The following is a 20,231-nucleotide window of genomic DNA, read 5'->3' as shown; positions in this document are numbered from 1 at the left end:
ATTTTAACATGCTTAAAAATGTCTCGCTATGACTATATTACGGATTAGGATTTGCTGCTGTAGCAAAATTACATAGTTTCACACTGTTTTTTATCTCAGTTGTCAATGTGAGATCGAACAATTTAGATTAAAATTGTGTTTATTCGGTAATATTGATCACAGCCATTGATTTTTGATCGAACGACAGATATCAATTACTGTGTGTAACAGTGTGATTATCTGACCACATGGAAATTTTTTCCCTATATTACATGCTTAAAATCCATAATAATAAGACATTTGTTAACTACTGTAAAAAAAAAAAAAGACATTTGTTAACTGTTCATTTCGGATACGGGATAATAATAATAATATCTTTATTATGTCGGTTGTAATTGTAACCGAGTTAAGAATATCTTTATTAACGTGCTAAGCATGTAATAGATTTTTTACTTACTAGCAGCTAGAGGATAATAATATCTACGTTCTTAATCCTCTCTAAAAAATCCTCTAACAGCTGCTTTTGTATCTCATCAAATGGGTCACTGCATCCAACAGTGAAAAATGCCGCATCCACATCTTCACCCTTAGGACAAAGTGACTAGTGTTCTAAACCAAAAGCTAATTTTTTCATTTGGTCATAGGACAATTAATGTTCCACAGCTCCCAAATGAAACATAAACAAGAGACTCCTTTGATTGTTTTATCAAGTCATTTCATCAATGACTTGATATTTTGATCCGTTTCTGCCTTAGTTTGTCTCACCAGGGGTCCAACTACAAATACAAGAACTTTCAACGAACCCGATAATTCCCCATTTAGTGTTTTAAACTCTCTATGTGAAGTTCATTCCACATGTTAACCAAAACGGCGTCGCTTTTACAGATATTGTTCGTTGTGATTAAGTACTCTTTATACCGCAAGTTGTTTCGGTCCAACATTAAATCAATCAAATCCTTGGGTCGAATCGATTTACAACCTGGGATTTTCAAAGGTTCTTTCTGATCAGCGTATTGTCCTTCGATTTGTTTGTCTAAAATGGGTGAAAACACAAACAGGGAAAGATACCAAGCGTGTGAAGCTACATAGACGAATTTCGGAATGTTGTGTTCTTTGCTAAGATTAAAGATTATGTCCCGATTATGTTTACGATGAAGGCGGAAGGGCATAGGGGTATGTTATTTTACGCGTTAAAAGGCTCATATTCCGTGGTCGATTAGACAAAGTGGCTAGTGTCCAGGGTGTAAAAGCTTGGGGGCAAAAGCACTTTAGGTACCCCAGGAGGACCGGTCAATATGACTAATCGATACAAAGGTTAATCTTCGTATCAAAATAATATAATAAAATAATATACTTGTTCCGTGTTATAATCTTCGTATATTTTGTCATTTTTTTTTTAATGACGTGTTATAATAATTTTTGTTATAATATTTTTGTCTATTAAAATATTCTAGTTTTGATGTTATTCTGTCAAATGTTCGTTCGCTACTTAAGTAGTAGATCGCAACAATGTCATTTTTCACGCAGGGTTTTTGGGATGGCGTTTGATCTAAACTTGTCCTAAATTTAACCTGTTTTTTTCCCATCCAGTGCTAGTAACGGATAAACTCCACTACCTAAATAACGCGCGAGAAAAGAGGGCGGGTGGGAAAGGAAAATCTCCTAATCTAGTGCGTGCAGGACTTAAACAATTTGGGTTTGGAAACTGCATGATGAGACAATTTTGGCATAAATCTATCATATAAATCTTCTTGTCTCTTCAAATACTTCTTGTCTTCTATAAACTTCTTTCTTACGTATTTAAAGGTTTAACCCGGGATTTCGCTAAGGCACACTTGTAGACAGTGGCGGATCCAGGACCCTGCATTAGGGGGTGCAAATTTTTTGAACACAGACAAAATGACAAAGTCATCGTAAACTCACACACACAATTGAGGTAGACAGAATTCGAACCCCGATCAGACGTCATAACAATTTAGGCATTTTTTTTTACTAATTTAACTAGGATTTACGGACATAAATATTAAACTATATGTGCGCGCATGTTATTTTTTTAAACTTTGCTTGAGCAATCTGATAAAATTTTAAAAGTATATTTTTTATAAAAAATATATTTTAATTATAATCACTTGAAAATTGAAGGAGGGATATTATCAATATTATTAATCATAGTGATAATATCCAGAGACAAAAGAAAAAAAATATAATAATAACTACTATAAAAGAAGTACAATGTATGCATTTTCAAGCTTGACTCGGTGGCTCTAGAGTTTTATCTGACGATTAAGGGTCCGTTTGAATTAACTTATTTTTGAACTTATGCAAACAATTTATGCGATTTTTATGTATTATTATAAGTTTGTCAAAGTAGTTTATGATAAAATAGCTTATAAAAATACAATTTTCACTAGTGTGAATTTATAAAATAACATAAAATCTAATTTATATTACATAAGCTGTTTGCATAAGGTCAAAAATAAGCTAATCCAAACGGCTCTAACTCAAGTCAAGACTCAAGAGTTCTATTTTCTTCTATTTTCTTAGACTGCATTTTTATCTTAAGTGGGTTTAGTGGATTTTAATTTAATGCCAAACAAAAAGCGTAGAGTTGCATTAGTATTTATTTAATGACAATATTTCGGATGTTTCCACTACAAAAAAAAGGCGCCTTTTTGCGGCGGTTTTATACCTATTTAGTGGGGGTTTCAAACCTCCGCAATATGTTTCCTGGGATTTTTTCAAAATGCCGCGTTATAGGTTGCCATAGAATAGTTACGGCGGTTTTTAACTTACTTGCGGCAGTTTGCGAAAACCGCTGGTATTGCGTTTTGTTTGCGGAGGTTCTTTTGATGGGGGTTTTAAACCCCCACAGTTTAGTTTCTTTAATTTTTGGGAGTTCTTAACCTCCAGAAAATCTGTGTTGGATGAGTTTAAAATATTTATTTTGTGGGAGTTTTTAACCTCCGTAATACCAATGCTGGATTTTATTTTTATATTTAATTTTTTATACTTTAATGAACGTTTATTTTTAGTTTTTAATATATATATTATTTCATTTCACTCATATTCCAAATAAATATATAACCTGTTTCAAAAAATATATATAACCAAAATGACATAAACTTAGTTCAAAACATCATATATATATATATATATATATATTGTCTAATACCAAATGTAACTTAACAATTCCTAATATAGCATAAAATTCATCCTAACACAATATAGAATCAACATGTTTTATAACCCAACAAAATGTTGTTTGATAAAACTATAATATGTAATAATCCTAATTATAATCTTGCATCAGATATTGCTTCCACCACTTGATCCTCTTGCATTAAAAGGTGAATCAGGCTCGCTTGCAACGTCAGGCTGAAAATAAAAATAACAATTTAATTAGTTAAAATATTTGGCAAAGCTTCCACAAACAAACACGGTTACAACAAACCAAAATGATATTCAATTTTGCATCTGCCATTTTTTCTAGGATTATAAACAACCGGCCACAACACCAAAAGAACACTCTAGCCAGAATAGTATATAGTACAACTAGAAACACTTACATGTAGATGAATTCATAAACCCAAAGCTATTCAACTAACTTAAATATAGTCACATATATACAACTAAACACACTTACATGCATATGAACTCAAAGCTACAACTAACTTAAATATAGTCACATTATCCATAACATAGTGAGGCCTCATTGACCCTGACACATGAAATTGTTCTGATTCTATTATATTCAACTATTATTCAACATTAATCAGCTACCATTATTCGAGGAAAACTCAGGTATTATTCAAGATGAACCCAAAGCTTAGCTAGGAACAAAGATATAGGCTAATAAAAGAACTTACATTCGATGAACCCAAAATGTTAGCCACTTCCTGAGGAATGCATCCTTCTTTCATCATAAGATAAGCTTTAAATGCACTTTCCAAGTTTGTGTACTTTTCTTGCCAGTAATTAGGCGATGATGTAGACGGAACAATCGAAGAATTACTTAAATGTGAAAGTCGGACTATGTTGCTTGTAAATGTATTAGTAGGAGTTGCTGCCATACCCAAACATCGCATTCTTCCAGGATGCTCAGGCCCAAGCACTCTACCGACAACATCATTAGGAGAAATTACAGATTCATCAACACTGTTTTGAGTCAAACCCACTTCAATTTGTTCATATTAGCATATACAAGATCATCAAGTCAAAAAATAATATAGTTAAAATACATGCATCCAAAACAATAATTTATTAAATTTAAACTTACCACTGTACTATTTGCTGCATCATTTACAAATGACCCATCCTTTTTTTTATGGGTTTCAATATACAATTTTCCACGACTAGGCTTCTGTCCAGTTTCCAAAAACTAAAACAGAAAATATGTCAAAATTGGTAGTAAATTATATTTGGTAAAAATATGAAGTTAATTTAGTAAAACTACCATCTCATGTCTTTTTCTCGAAAGAGGTTTAGAACCATCAGTATGAGGAATAACTTGTTTGCTTCGATTTTCTTTATTTTTTCTACAATGCTCCTATTAAAAACAAATACAAGTTAAATAATTAATCATATGATTAACAACAAGCATAATGTATGTTTGATTAAAGCCGCGATATGATTAACAACAACAATAAATAGATCAAAGTAATCAAATTTTACCTGTGTTTCTGGTTTCAAACGGTAGTTTACAAAATGAGCCCATTGAATTGGGTTTATACCTCTAGGAACATTACTTATGATTTCATCTCGGGATTTTGATGGATCATAGAAGGTAACCCACAAATTTTGTCTATGTGTAGCCCACTTCTTTGAAATGCTAAGCTTGCAATATCTCTTTGCAAGAGCTTCAATAGTCATAAATTTAAATCGAGGCTTCAAAATAAATAAAACAAACTCAGATTCTATGCATTTAAATAATTATTTTAAAATAATTAAATAAAAAAGTCTCAGACACATAGACAAGGATCACTGTCTGATATGTAGAAATTTTACTATTTCAGAATAAATTTTTGTGCATGTCAAAAATGTTTACCTTTAACTAAATGACAAAATAAAATATACTAATCTACTTAGACATGTGCACATTTGTTTCAAAGTCACCAACCATATGGTTGTTTCAAAGGCTTATCATTAACCAACGATGAGGTAGCTAGTAAATTATGGGGGTAGCTTAAATAGCAATGTAGTAGTTGAACATAAAGAGCCACAAAGAGTAGAATCTAAAAAGGGTAAATTTAAGAAGTATATAACATCAATTAAACCAATTGAAATGCAAAGACAGCCTTTCATTGTAGCTGATACAGAGACTGTTATTATAGACTCAGTTCATGTTCCTTACGCTATTGGTTTCTTGGTTGTAAAACCCGGCGATGATCTGTTATCTAAAGATAAAGGGTATAATATGATTAAAACATATATAATAAAGGAAACAAAATTAAGCAGCAAATATGAAACTCACTCTGTTCAAAAGAGTGGAAAAAACATAAAGGAAAAAAGAGTGATTTTTTTTCCTCATAGTTACCTAATAATTTAAGGAAAACCAACCATTAAGAACTTTGATCAAACAGTTTACATGCACTCAATAAAACTAAAAAATAAGTGACAATGCTTACCTCAAATGATTCTTTCTTGTTGTTACTCCCTTCCTCTAACAATCAACCTTCAATCAACCAACACTATATGCAGTCCTATAACCAGTCCTACAAAAAGCACACAGAAAACATTTCAAATCTTTTCAATGACAAATCAATTCATTCATAAGAAGAAGGAAACCCTAAGTAGATAAATGATTGAAACCCGATGTAGAGAAATTATAAAACCCTAACGAAATTTATTGAAACCAAATAGAAATCATAAATTGAAAAGGAAGTGAGGTTAACGAAATCAAACAACAGTGGTAAGAAGCGGCGTGTTCACTAACTGAGAAGCTTGAAGCGTCGTGTTCACTAACAGAGAAGCTGCGTGTTCAGATCTAAAACGGAGGAGCAGTTTGTGAGTTTGGAGTGAGACGGAGACGCGTACGGTTGTTTCCAGAGTGAGACGGAGGAGCGGTTTGTTTGGAGTGAGACACGTACGGTTGTTTTCAGATCTTTCTCTGTTCTCTTCTTTGTTGAGAAAAATATAATGAAAATAAAAAAGTGGGAAAAGAAAAATCAAATAAAAAACAAAAAAGCGCCAGAGGGAAAAGGTATAGAGCGGGGAGTGAAAAAAAATAGAATTAATTTGAAGTATACTGCGGGGGTTCTGCAAAATCCCCAGTAAAAAATTGCCAGTAAAAGGTAAATTTGGGCGCGCCTCAATTTTGTAGTATTCTGCGGGGGTTTTGAGAAACTCCCACTAAAAAACCGCCGCTAAAAGGCGAATTTTTTGTAGTGTTCGTCGTTATTGGAGACAATCAAACTTTATTCTTGGTTGTGGTTCACTAGTCGGTATGGGCGTAGGACTTGTACTCCTTTTTCTTTTTGGTGTTTAAATCCTATGTCTTGTATTCTGAGCACTTAGTTTAGTGCTCTTTGTTATAAGGGTTTGAGTACCCCTTTGTACTTCCTTATAATAAAATTTTGATTATCAAAAAAAAAAAAAAAGTATTTATTTAATGACACGAGAGAAAATGTTTTGGACAAGTGGTGCAAATGGAAGTATTCAGGGTGTGCAAAGCAACAATAATATAGAATAGTAGGTGTAAATTTGAAAAGTCTAGGGTGGTCATATGCACACCCTCAGTGCTGAATAGATCCGCCCCTGCTTGTAGATTGTAGTAGATTAGTGCAGTTTAACAAGGTGTTTAACAAAATCATTACGATACCAAGCACTATGTTTGGATTGGTGGTAAGTGGTGGAATGAAATGGAACGGAGAGAAGAGGTATATAATAAAATTTCATTATTTGGATTTGCAAAAAACTAATGAAATGAAATGGAAACTTATAACCAATTCCATTCTATACCACTCAATCCTTCAATTTTTCATTACTCCCAATTTGGGGGTATCCAATATTCCGATGGAATGAAACATCATATTTTTAATATTACTTTTTTATTCTTATTTTATTTGTCTCTTCCTCATCTCAAATACTCATATTTCACTCATCTCTCTACTTCACTTCTTCTATGTGCTGTTTGTGACTGCTTATTTTTTCACAAGACTCGCGGTTCTTCTTCATCACTAACGTATGTCACTTTTTATTGAGGTTGTTCCACTGTTAAGTTCTATTTCTATTGCATTGTGTGTGTTGGTTTTTGCTGCCAGCGGTTCTTTGTTTATGGTTAGTACTGGACTTTGTTTTGGTAGTGGTCATTGGTTCCCTTGGCAATTGTTTTAATTGTTTCTGGTGGTGGACATTCACATATAGCTCATAGTTTCAACCAACTATTATAGCACTTGCATAATAGAAGCTAATGAAACAATATGCATTGGTTTTGTATAGATTGTTGGAATAGCATAACTTGTTGTAATAATATGTATTATATGATATATTTAAATAATAAAGGGTAAAAGTGGAATAAATTTTCTAAAACTTAGTTCATTCCGTCCACTTTCCAAACAATGGAATGGAAACATTATTCTGTTACATTATAAACTATTCAAACAGTCCAACAGAATTTAAATTTCATTCCAATCTATTTCATTCCATTCTACTAATTTATGTTTCGTTCCGCTCCATTTGTTTCCATCATTCCAAACAGAGTCTTAGTGCATATTGTTCTTCATTTAAGAAAATATTAAATGAAGAACAACATGACCAAACACATCTAAGAAAATACTCTTAAATTTGGTCCAAACTTTAATTGCATGTTTCGTTTGAAAATGGCTAAAGTACTGTTCATCTTCAAATAGACTTTGAAATTATTTTGGCGTGCTAATTAAGTAATCTTGTTTGTATGGAAGCAAAATTATATTTCAGATGTGTATTTTTGAACCATAAAAGTTATTGTCCAAGATTGGGATAAGCTTTGGATTTTTATGAAAACATAGGATATAAACATAGGATATACTAATTAAGCTTTGGATTTTTATGTTAATGTACTTTTCATCGGCAAATGGGAATGGACTCTCTCAAGTGTAATTTACACTTGAGAGAATAAAGTGTGGGTTGTTACCATTGATCAAAAGAGAGAAACATATAAAAATTTAGAGAAAATGAATTTAGATGGTGTTAGATTACACTTTATTCTCTCAAGTGTAAATCACACTTGAGAGAATCCATTCCCTCGGAAAATAGTATTTCAGATGTGTAGTTTTGGACCATAAAAGTTATTGTCCAAGGTTGGGATAAACTTTAGATTTTTATGAAAACATAGGATATACCAATGTTTTAAAAACCGAACCGGACCGGCCGGTCCGACCACGAACCGGTGCCCTCGGCGGTCCGGACGACTAGCAAGAACCGCTAGTCAGTGGAACCGGTCAAAAACCGGTGTGAACCGGTATGAACCGGTGTGAACCGGTATGAACCGGTGTGAACCGGTGTGAACCGGTGAACCGGAAAAACCGGCCGGTTTTTCTCTCACTTAAAAAAAAAAAAAAAAAAACTGATTTTTTAATTAAAAAAAACGATGGATTGAAATTGAAAGGTTAAAAAATCAAAAATCTTTCCTTTCCAACCATAGACTCAAACACGTGAAAAAATTATATGAACGGTTCAATATAAACGGTTCAATAACGGTTGAACCGATCTGACCGATTGACCCTTGAACCAGTTGTCACAACGATTCGACCTCCGGTCCGGTTCTTAAAACATTGGGATATACACATGTTTTTTAATATAGTAATTATGTACTCTATATATAAAAACACTCCAAAAGACACCATTTTAATTATATAATATTTAAAGGATTCATTTCTCCACTACCATTAGTAATTAATTAGTAATGACTAATACCAAAAAAATTTGTTAGATATGAGCTAGAAATTTTACCCTTGATCACATACTTAAAAAGACTAAAACTTTTATCACTATTTATTTTCTCCAGTCACAATTATAAGCAAAATTAAACTTTTTATTTTTAGATTCATTGAAGAATTGATGCATCTGAACTATAATATAGTTCAATGAATCTAATAAGTATATATTTGCTTATATATAATTTCTGACAGGAGGAAATAATTTATTGGTATATATATATATATATTCATCACTTCTCCATAATCAATTAATCAATTCACTTCCCTGATTCCTCATATCATGGATTTGCACAAGCCATCCCATGTGGTTCTACTCTCCAGCCCAGGCCTTGGGCATCTCATCCCCACCATCGAGCTTGCTAAGCGCTTACTCATCCACCACAACTTCAAACTCACAATCATTGCCATCAAATCTCCTACTTCACATGCAGAATCACAAATCCTCAACTCAGCCACAAATCCATCCCTCTACACCATCATCCAAATCCCATCACCAAACATTCCCTCTAACCTCTCTGTCACCGCCCACCTCTGCGTCACAATGCGCCATGCCATACCTTCAATTAAATCCACCTTAAAAAACTTACCCATCCGTCCTTCGGCCTTCATCGTAGACATATTCGGAACAGAGTCTCTAACCTTAGCACAAGAACTCAACATTCCGAAATTTGTCTATGTAGCTTCTAATGCTTGGTTTCTTTCCCTCCTTGTGTATTCACCTGTTTTGGACGAACAAATAAAAGGAGAATATGTCGTGCTAAAAGAACTGTTGAAAATCCCAGGTTGTAAACCGATTCGACCCGTGGATTTGGTTGATCCCATGCATAACCGAAACGACTTAGGATATAGTGAATATCTAATTATAGCAAACAATCTCTCTAAAAGTGACGCCGTTTTGGTCAACACGTGGGATGAGCTTCAACATAGAGAGCTTAAAGGACTAAATGGTGAATTATCGGGTTTATTGAAAGTTCATGTATTTGCAATTGGACCCCTGGTGAGACAGCCCGAGTCAAAATTGAATCAAGCTACCGAGTCAGTGATGAAATGGCTTGATAAACAACCGAAGGAATCTGCCGTTTATGTTTCGTTTGGAAGCGGTGGAACGATGTCGTATGAACAAATGAAGGAAATAGCTTTAGGTTTGGAATTAAGTAAACAAAGATTTGTTTGGGTGGTGCGTGTACCTAGGGGAGAATCTGCGGATGCGGCATTTTTTACCACTGGATGTAGTGACGGATTTGATGGTGAACTTGATGAGATTAAAAAACATTTACCCGACGGGTTTTTAGAGAGGATTAAGAATGTGGGTTTGTTAATTCAAGAGTGGGCCCCACAAGTAGCTATTTTGAAACATCCTTCGATTGGTTGTTTTATTTCGCATTGTGGGTGGGGTTCTGTACTTGAGAGTTTAACCAATGGTGTGCCTATCATTGCTTGGCCACTTTATGCGGAACAAAGGATGAATGCGGCGTTTTTGGTTGAGGAGCTTGGTGTGGCTGTTAAGACTACGATGTTGCCCTCAAAGAATGTGGTGGGTAGGGAGGAGATAGCTAGTTTGGTGAAAAAAATAATTTTGGAGGAACAAAATGGTAAGAGCAACAACGTGAGGGACAAAGTGAGAGAGATTATGGTGAGTGGAGAGAAAGCTTTGTATCAAGGTGGTTCGTCGTACATTGCACTATCTCAGGTGGCAAATATAATTGACAAACAAGATTTCATTCGCCTCTAAAAAAACATGGATACGAGGAATTGTAAAGTGTCTTATAATAATAAATAATAAAATAATAAATAAGTGTATGTATATATGTGTTGAAAATTTGTGTGTTTTTTAAATGATATATGTATGAAGTCTACATTATTTAGCATGTGACATATTAAGATGTAAAAAATCATTTTCCTATAATTAATTTTGTTTTTTTTTTCATTTTTTTAATATGCTTCACTAGTATTTTGGATGCATTGTTTAACAAGATCCTTATCTCTATATTTCTATCTCTATCTCTATATATTATATTTAGGAATTCATATCATAAATTTTTAAGGAAACCTTTACCTAAGAAATTAATGACTACCATTAATGATGTCACATGTCACTTTTTTACATCAAGTCTTGTTATTTATATTATAAGGAATTTTGTTAATTAAATAAAATTGTTCATAATTTTGAAGAAAAAAATCATGTTATAGAGCTATAAAAAAATACATTTTGTCAAAAATAAAAATAAACAAACAATACATAACATTAAGTCCTTCAAATATAAATATAATTTTTTTTTAAAGTAATTTCAATATGTTGATTTTATATTATAAAAATAAATGTTGATTTTATAAATAACATATTATATACAAGGTATAGTGATAGTTTTTTTTCTTTAAATATTATTAAATATATTTAATAAATATAATAAAATCTGACATATTTATAAATTTCAAATTATGTAGTTCAAGTTAATAAGGTATATAAGGGATTATTTATTTAATAAAAAATAAATTTAAAGAGTGTTCCTTATAAAAATGACCAATTTTTTTTCCAAAGCATTCCTTATATATATATATATATATATATGATCGGAGGGAGTAGTATTCTTCTCGTAAATTATAGATGACATATTTTTCAGTAGAACTCAAATTTAATGTTTTAATAAAACCGTCGGTCAAGCTTTATTTATCTCATTCAAATGAATCATAGGCTATTTGTCATATAAAAAACTAGTGTGTCAAAAAATATATATAAAAAAGCTATAGTTAAAACCGCAACAAATTGTTTGGTGAGCTTAAACATGATAGAGACGTTATATTATATTATATATATAAAAATAGAACCACAACAAATTATAATTCGGATCTACGTTCCATTTTATCTCAACACCTTTGATCTTTGATATTTTGCTCCTAAAAAGAACTTAATAAATAACATGGGATGAGTAGCTCAACGAATTAAAATGAATGTATAATAGAAAGAAAATGTACTTGTAACCAAAAAAAAAATGTACAAAAATAGACTTTACTAATTTAGTGTTACTATTCTAAAACTGACACTTAAAAATAAACCAAGAGATTACAAGACTTCTTAATAAACACCGAACTGCAATTATTAATTTTAAAGACTCTAATTTGATAACATGAAACAAGAAAAGTACCATAGCCAATATGAAAATAACACTCGATCAGCTAACAATATTAATATTTTCACTAATTTTCTAGTCTTTTATCTCATCCCTCATATCGACATTTAATGAAAGACTAATAAAATCTTGTTTGTTAATTATTTTTGCCACTTTAGACAATGTATTGTATGAAGAACCACCCTCACACAAAGCTTTCTCTGCACTAACCTTAATCTCTCTCACTCTTTCCGTCATACGGTTGCTCTTTCCATTTCGTTCCACCAAAATTACCTTTTTCACCAAGCTCGCTATCTCCTCCCTGCCCACCACATTTTTAGTCGGAGACAGCGTAGTCTTGACCGCCACACCAAGCTCCTCCACCAACATTGTCGCATTCATCCTTTGCTCCGCGTAAAGCGGCCAAGCAATAATAGGCACACCATTGGTTAAACTCTCAAGCACAGAACCCCACCCACAGTGCGAAATAAAACAACCAATTGAACCGTGTTTCAAAACATTTACTTGTGGGGCCCACTCCTGAACTAACATACCTAAATTTTTAATCCTCTCCAAAAATCCGTCTGGCAATTGCTTTTGTATCTCATCAAACCGATCACTACATCCAGTGGTGAAAAATGCCCCATCCGCATCATCTCCCCTAGGCGCGCGCAACACCCAAATAAATCTTTGTTCACTTAACTCTAAACCAAAAGCTAATTCCTTCATTTGGTCATAGGACAATGTTCCACCGCTCCCAAATGAAACATAAACAACAGACTCCTTTGGTTGTTTATCAAGCCATCTCATCATTGACTCAGTATGTTGATCCGTTTTTGACTTAGTTTGTCTCACTATGGGTCCAACTGCAAAGACAGGAATTTTCAACAAACACGATAATTCACCATTTAGTGCTTTAAGCTCTCTATGTTGAAGTTCATTCCACGTGTTAACCAAAACGGCGTCGCTTTTACAAAGATTGTTCGCTGTGATTAAGTACTCTTTATACTGCAAGTTGTTTCGGTCCATCATTGAATCAACCAAATCCTCTGGTCGAACCGATTTACAACCTGGGATTTTCAACGGTTCTTTCTGATCAACGTATTGTCCTTCGATTTGTTTGTCCAAAACGGGTGAATACGCAAACAGGGAAAGATACCAAGCGTGTGAAGCTACATAGACGAATTTCGGAATGTTGAGTTCTTTTGCTAAGATTAAAGATTCTGTACCGAATATGTCTACAATGAAGGCGGAAGGGCGTAGTGGTAAGTTTATGAGGGCAGATTTTATGGAAGGTATGGAATGACGCATTGTTAGGCGGATGCGAGTGGAGACGGCGGTGGCTGAAATGTTCGATGATGGGATTGGAATGATGGTGTAGAGGGAGGGATTGGTAGCTGATTTGAGGATTTGTGATTCAGCTTGTGAGGTTTGGGAAGTGATAACGAGGATTGTGACTTTGAAGTTGTGGTGGATGTGGAAGCGTTTCCCAAGTTCGATGATGGGGATGAGATGCCCTATGCCTGGGCTTGAAAGCAAAACAACATGTGCTGTCTTTTGTAAATCCATGTTGAAGAATTAGGGAAGTGAAGAAGTGATCATACAGAAGAGATTATATATAAGCTATTATTGCATTGCATGAAATGGGTATCCTACCTTTAAAGAACCAAGAATAATAGAAATTTCATCCTTAAATGGATAAGTGGGATGACGGAATTCGAACTCCGACCTCTACCTATATAATGCAATGTCACTAACTCACTGCCAATTAAACTAAACTCACGGGAGTGATGTTTATCATTCAAATTTGTCAACTGTATTACATGTAATGATTGTCATCATTATTTATTTGGATCATAGTGAAAATATACGTCGTAAAAAATAAGTTTAACTAAAATCATGTTAGAAAAATAATATTCTAAAATCTGTGAAAGTGAGAGACTAAAATTATCTTTCAGGAAAGACAAACAAATTACACTGAAGCTTAAGAATTAAGATCCAAAAGAAAAAAAGAGACAAATTTGTGTCACGAGTCACGTCTACTACGATACAAGTGAGCACAGCCAAGATGTCTAAAAACTTACAAATACGTAAGAACTAAGAATAACTCTACTTTTTTTTTTTAACTCTACTTGTAGTAATTTATAGAATAAAACAAGAAATATATATGATAACGATTTTTATAACTTTCATAAAAAAAGATGCTAAAATTTGTCCAAACACTAGTACAAATATAACATATTACACAGCATGTTTACATCTGACGAGCATATGTCAGATGTAAAAGGCTATGTGGAGTAACCTTTTCATCTGGCTTCAATATCCACAGATGTAAAAAATAAATAGACAAGACTTTTTACATCTGACTTCAATGTACCAGAAGCATAACTAAACGCGGTGGCAATCTTGTAATTATGGTGAAAATTATCTAAAATATGTATGTATCTGGCCATATTTAGGCACAGATGTAAAATGTCAGGTTAAATACAAAAAAAAAAAAAAATTTTTGGAACGGTAATAGTGTGATATCTCTCTCCCAAGACTTCAGAAAAAACCCTCACCTTCGCAAGAACCGGCGATGCAAACCCTCACCGCCGTCCTCTACCGGCGACAAGATTGAACCCTCCGCAACCTTTAATCAACTCACCACCAGCGCCGTCCTCTCTCTCACTCGCAGTCGTCCTCTCTCTCACGAACCCTAACTCCAAATCGAAGCTTAACTCCAAATCGAAGCTTCTCTTTCTTTCTCCGGCCTCTACTCTCACGAATCGAAGCTTGTCGTTCTCTCTCACCCTAGATTCGCGATCGAAGAGATGTCTCTCTAACACTTGTTCTCTCTCGAACCCTAGCCTCCAATCCCTTTCATTGAATCACAAATTCTAATCCCTAATTGAAGAACCAAGGCTTACTGAACCCAAATCGAAGCTCAGTGAAACGAATCAAAGCTCTCTCAGCTCGTTACAGAGTCATAAACTGGTGAGTTCTGACGATTAAGGGTTTTTAGGTTTTAGCATATGTTTATCTTTCATTTTAATCTTTGATTTTGATGATTAAGGGTTTAATCCTGTGTAATTTTTTGTAATCTTCTACTTTTGCTTTTGTATATTGAACCATAAAGTGGGACTTGAATTGTTTTTTGTGAATGTGATTATTGAAAAGATTGATGTTTTGTTTTTATGGTCAATCTGATTATGGAATTTAATTAATGGGCCAGAATTGATGTTTGAAGCATTGTGGTGTCAGCATAAACTGTCGCCGTAATTGGTTTGTGTTAAGTATATTTTAGCTCACAACATATGTTTTATTTTTTATATTCTGAGATGTGATGATCTCTGGAGAGAGCATAAATTGAAAATGGATTATGTGAACATGGATATGACTTTATGGGACACTGCGAATTATATGAAAAATGAGAACTTTGTTGATGGGTTGTAGGATGATGATATTTTGAGCTTTATGAAACTGTGTATGACTTTGATTTACAGTTTTAATAATGTTCATTTTGATGCTAATGCGTTTGTTTGCTTGACTTTCTACATTGAAGTTCCGGGAGAAGACAATGGATGATCAAGAACCTACTGATTTGCTGGTTCATACAGTCGTGGCCTCTGTTGTGCCAGAATTGCTTAGCAAGAAGACTACTTTGAAAAGGGTGACTTGATTTCATCTCAATTTTTATGTATTTGAAACATAATTTATCTTTGTGTTTGATGGTTAACACTTAACAAGGTTCCTCTTTATGGTTGATTTTTATGCCTTTATTATGATTATTAGAATTTAATTTGTTGTTCTGAATTCTGAACAATGGCCATGATCCTTAGCTTAGCTATTAAGTAGAAGGTTTAGGATAAATTGGAAACTCACTCATCTTTCTTCCATGGCCGAACCACACACTCCACCATCACTATACACTCACTCAAAATTCATCTCTCCACCATTTTCATCCTTTCGAAGCTTGTTTGAAAGCTAGGAGTTGTGATGAGCTTCCTCTTCTAAGGTAACTAGAACTTCTTTTCTTCTCCATAGCAGGTCAAGCTCTTAGAGCTTGAAGAATGGTTTTATGTCTTTTTCATATTTATGATTTAGTTAACTCCTAATGGAAGTCTTATAGTAGCTATTATGAAACTAGTGTGTTAAGGGTAGTTAGATGGATTTTCATGGTTGAAACCATGGCTTTCACAATAGTCAGTAGCTAGGCATTTGAGAAAATTCCAATTAATCAAGAACTTAAAGTTTGTCATGGTTTAATTAAAATTAAAACTATTCTATGACTTGTGGTACTTACACTTTTCTTGTGTTTAACTTAAAAGAGAAAAGCCCTAATTTATTTGTGCAAGTCATGTCTTCTTTAAAAGAAAATTTACAATTTATCAAAGACATGGGAGTTGCTTCTGCTGCTTTGAAATTAGACCCTCTGTAGCTTTTGAAAACATGTATTGATGTGGTCTAATTTTGAAGAATAAAAGTGAGGGTTTAAATCTACTTAGCTTAAAATTTTGAGTTACTTTGGAAAAGAAATTTTTAAGTTAAGATAAGCTTTTGATGATTGTTTTATACAAGTAGATTATTGGTTTTGGGAATGAAATGTTTGAACTAGCCATGTTTTATTGAGGGCCGAGGCATGTATAGTACATGTATCATGCTTCTTTTCAAAATTTTCATGCTATTTTAAAAAGAGAATGATCATGGTTTAGAAGAAAACAATTATTTAGTAACTCAATGAAATTTACTTTGTTTGGAGATGAAACTAGAAACATTTTCATTGCAACATGTATAATTATTTCTCATTGTGATTATTAAGTGATTGTTTACACGAGCCTTTTGATCTTTAATAAGGTTGCTACATGTTAAGTTGACACTGCTTTATGTAAGATTTGCTTCAAGTTTTGGGACTGGTTTATGCAACATATTTGGGGTACAGCCTAACGGCAATGACTGTGGATATTATGTAATGAAGAATATGATTGACATTGTCTCCGCTAGTATTACAAAGAATTGGATGGAGGTATTATATTTTTCTTTATCGACATTATATGTATTTTTCGTTAACCTCTGTTGATGTTTAGCAGACTGCTTATGCTTTTATGGTAAATCTGTATAGGTTTGGTTGGCACTTAATAAGTGAAATTAACAAACAAATAGTGTAGATAGTGGAACCACAAGTTAGATTATGAGACAGAAGTATTGATTGCTGCATTTTTTCTGCATAAAAAGAAGTATTGATTGCTGCATTTTTTCTGCATAAATGAGACTGGTTTTCTGTATATTCATGCATAAGAATGAGACTGTTTTGCTGTAAATTTCTGCATGAAATTGGGACTGGTTTGATGGATTTTTCTGCATAACAACGGCACTGCTTTGCTATAAATTTCTGCATAAAAAGAAGGGCTGGTTTGCTGCATTTTTCTGCATAAAGGGGACTGTTTTCTTTGTTTCTTTTCTGCAGAATTCTGCAGGTTGCATGCTCCCAATTGCGCGGGCGCGCCACACCCTTCGTGGGGCGCTCGAGGCAGCAGCCTTTAGCTCACTTTGTGTTGCATTTTGTTCGATTTTAGATCATGCAGTATGATACTACCTGAATGTATGTTAATTTATATATATGAATAAGTTGATCATGTATACGTAATGAATTTGAGCCATGTATGTATAAGTAAATATATATTTACATATTGTAGGTGTTCGATAATCCCACGACATTAACAGAGGAGGAGCTGTATGAATTGTGAAACCGCTGGGCAACTTGTTTTCTTGACCTATATATATAATCCTGAGGTAGATTATGATGTTGCCGATGAGGCTTAGGAGCTAGCTAGGTTAATTTGTATGATGTTACGATGAATTCATATTAATTATGATGTTTTGAATTGTAATGACATTTGGTATTTTGCTTGAATGTTGAATTGTATGACATTTTGGATGAATGTTGAATTGTATGACATTTGGTATTTTGGATGAATGTTGAATTTTAATGACATTTGATTATATTTTGCAACTGTATTTTGGTTGAATGTTAAATTGTAGTGGTATTTTAGTTTTTTTAATTATAAAAAAGGATTTAAAATATAAAAAAGAAAACGCAGGGTTTTGAAAAAAAATAATTAAATAAAGTTACTATTTTACATCTGGTGGACTTGGTCAGATGTAAAAGGTCCAATTTAATTAAAAAAAAAAATTGGTCAGCTGAAACTTGAGAACAGAGGTAAAAGGGGATACTTTTACATCTGGCGAATGTCAGATGTAAAAAGCATAAACTTACTACTTCTCGTACGTCTACCTCTGACTTGGACCAGATGTAAAAGGGGGTTTTGGCCAGATGTAAAAAGTGTTTTCTGTACTAGTGAAAATACTAAAATGCACGGTTACCCGGCCCATTGATTTGTCCACATGCATGATACATCCTAATGTTTAAATTGGAATAAATAGTTATTTTGATCTTGATATTTTCTCTCCCCACCCCATGAATCTTTTATCCCCCTGAATTTCCAATTTTGCCCTTGAAAAAACTTCGGTTCGTAGAAATCGAAGTTTTTTTTTGCCTTGAAAACAAATTTCAGTTTCTAAAAACCGAAATTTACTCTGAATTTGCACTAGAAAAAATTCGGTTTCTGCGAACCGAATTTTTCTGCAAGGGCAAAATTGGAATATTGGGGGTATAAAAGATTCATGGGAGGGAGGAAGAGAAAACATCTTTGATCTTTAAGTGTGTTAGAAAGTGTTCTTTAAAAAAACAAATTGTGTCAAACGGTGTCACTATAAATTTTTATGTAAAGATGAATCAATGTTAGAATTCATGAGTGGAAACCTTAACTCTCAAGCTAATTTTTATGGTTGAGTATAAGCCTCCCAAATTCTAATATGATATCAGAGTCTATTCTAGATTAATTTGTTGTTTGTTGTGGAGACCTCCCATATTTGGGCCGTCCATTGTTGTTGATTCTACGTCTCAGCTTGTTCAGTTATGGACTTGAGGGGGTGTGTTAGAAGTCATGGTATAGATAACTTTTATAAATGTAGTGCAAACCTCAACTCTCAAACTAACTTTTATGGTTGAGTATAAGCCTCCCAATTTAATTTGCTAAGAAAATGATTAGGCCGGTTTGTATGCTTTATAAATCATACTAATTAAAAAAAACAAAACCATTATGTTTATCGAAAGTGATTGAACTCCAATGATTAGCCAGTTCGTCTAAAGGAAAGTCATTTGAAAAAATTTGAGTTCAATTTTTGCGTGAAACAATCTTTGAATAAATTTTACTTAATTTCAAACTGAATTCTGAATCAGCTGACTCGTACCCTTGAGAATCGTCAAGTTAACAAAATAAAAGAAAATGGTTCAGCTTCAGGCAGACGCAAAGGACTGGCTGGAACAATGGTTCAGCTTTATAAAACCATGGGAAACTAGCGCAGTGAATAATGAAAGAGTGTCGTGGGTTCGTGTGTACGGTATTCCAGCACATGCTTGGAATGTTGATTTTTTCGACCTCATTTGTAAGGCTTATGGTATGTTTATTAACGCGGATGATGGCACCATGAAGAAAAACACGATGGATGTTGCACGTTTGATGTTGCGGACCAAAAGTCACAAGGTTATTGATGATGTTTTTGAGGCAATCATTAATGGAGAAATTTTTTCGATGAGAATTATTGAGGATTCTTATGGGCCTATGCGTATTCTTAGTCCTGCAAAGCCCAATTATGACGGTCGCGACGATTCGATTGATAGTTCCAACGAGGACGTTGTTTCAGCAAGTGATAATCTTGTTCACATTGAGCAAGATAGAGAATTGGATGAGGAGACAATGCATTCTTTGGCTTTGGTTGCTCTTCCAAATTCAAATGTCAACAGAGTTGAGGTTGTAGAAATCGTAGAGGAAAGTTTGCCTAAAGAAGTTATTCCTAATCAACCCAATAATAATGTTTTTTGGTTACATTCAGATTCTCACGATGACCAGGGTGAGTTGGGCGTATATGATAATGGTTCTTTTAATAATAGTCAATTTATTTCTAGCCCGGCGGTCAATAATGTGGAGAAAGGTACGGTTAGCAGTGAACCCAATGCTAACAGTCCAGTGATGTCCAGCAACTTGAATTTATCTCAAGCAAGGGGAATGGGTTGCAAGCCAGTATCTAAGGGAGTCATGAGATGCGATAATTCCATAGCTAATTCTAAGCTGAATCCTATTCTGGAGCCTATTGTCTGTGTTGCGCAGGGAGGGGTTAAAAACAACCC

General features: G+C 33.8%; 3 protein-coding genes and 1 long non-coding RNA gene across 5 annotated transcripts; 2 read left to right on the top strand and 2 right to left on the bottom strand.

Moving 5' to 3' along the window:
- Positions 1–3,148: 3,148 nt before the first annotated feature.
- On the bottom strand, positions 3,149–6,184 carry LOC123882418. Of its 2 annotated transcripts, XM_045931279.1 has the most exons (7): positions 5,912–6,184; positions 5,604–5,690; positions 4,651–4,863; positions 4,433–4,525; positions 4,256–4,357; positions 3,846–4,166; positions 3,149–3,354 (listed from the first exon to the last, which is right to left on the bottom strand). In XM_045931279.1, exons 3-7 carry the CDS (start codon positions 4,846–4,848, stop codon positions 3,286–3,288), a joined length of 783 nt encoding a protein of 260 aa, XP_045787235.1. In that variant the 5' UTR covers positions 4,849–4,863; positions 5,604–5,690; positions 5,912–6,184; the 3' UTR covers positions 3,149–3,285. The 2 variants fall into 2 exon arrangements, with proteins under 2 accessions (XP_045787235.1, XP_045787233.1); XM_045931277.1 differs by having other exon boundaries at positions 5,604–6,184.
- A 2,628-nt stretch (positions 6,185–8,812) lies between these two features.
- LOC123882417 (anthocyanidin 3-O-glucosyltransferase 5-like) lies at positions 8,813–10,767 on the top strand. The gene has a single exon (XM_045931276.1). It carries the CDS (start codon positions 9,175–9,177, stop codon positions 10,624–10,626), a length of 1,452 nt encoding a protein of 483 aa, XP_045787232.1. The 5' UTR covers positions 8,813–9,174; the 3' UTR covers positions 10,627–10,767.
- Positions 10,768–11,990: 1,223 nt separating this feature from the next.
- LOC123882416 (anthocyanidin 3-O-glucosyltransferase 5-like) lies at positions 11,991–13,612 on the bottom strand. Its single transcript, XM_045931275.1, has one exon. The coding sequence runs from the start codon at positions 13,568–13,570 to the stop codon at positions 12,098–12,100; it is 1,473 nt and encodes a 490-aa protein (XP_045787231.1). The 5' UTR covers positions 13,571–13,612; the 3' UTR covers positions 11,991–12,097.
- A 947-nt stretch (positions 13,613–14,559) lies between these two features.
- LOC123882414 lies at positions 14,560–17,820 on the top strand. The gene is made up of 3 exons (XR_006799805.1): positions 14,560–14,977; positions 15,546–15,998; positions 17,677–17,820. It is a non-coding gene; the product is annotated as an uncharacterized LOC123882414 (long non-coding RNA).
- Positions 17,821–20,231: the final 2,411 nt, after the last annotated feature.

Source organism: Trifolium pratense, linkage group LG4 (genome assembly GCF_020283565.1).
Source record: "Trifolium pratense cultivar HEN17-A07 linkage group LG4, ARS_RC_1.1, whole genome shotgun sequence".
Lineage (NCBI taxonomy): Eukaryota > Viridiplantae > Streptophyta > Magnoliopsida > Fabales > Fabaceae > Trifolium > Trifolium pratense.
Note: the sequence above shows the minus strand (reverse complement) of the source record. Positions and strands in the feature narration are given on the sequence as shown.

Bases quoted from the DNA above. Each gene is read 5' to 3' on its own strand.
- LOC123882416 (XM_045931275.1), bottom strand. From the start codon at position 13,570: ATGGATTTACAAAAGACAGCACATGTTGTTTTGCTTTCAAGCCCAGGC.
- LOC123882417 (XM_045931276.1), top strand. From the start codon at position 9,175: ATGGATTTGCACAAGCCATCCCATGTGGTTCTACTCTCCAGCCCAGGC.
- LOC123882418 (XM_045931277.1), bottom strand. From the start codon at position 4,848: ATGACTATTGAAGCTCTTGCAAAGAGATATTGCAAGCTTAGCATTTCA. The intron at 4,167-4,255 runs GTAAGTTTAAAT...ATATGCTAATAT, and splicing joins ATGCAGCAAATAGTACAGTG to GAACAAATTGAAGTGGGTTT. The intron at 3,355-3,845 runs GTAAGTTCTTTT...TTTTATTTTCAG, and splicing joins ACATTTTGGGTTCATCGAAT to CCTGACGTTGCAAGCGAGCC.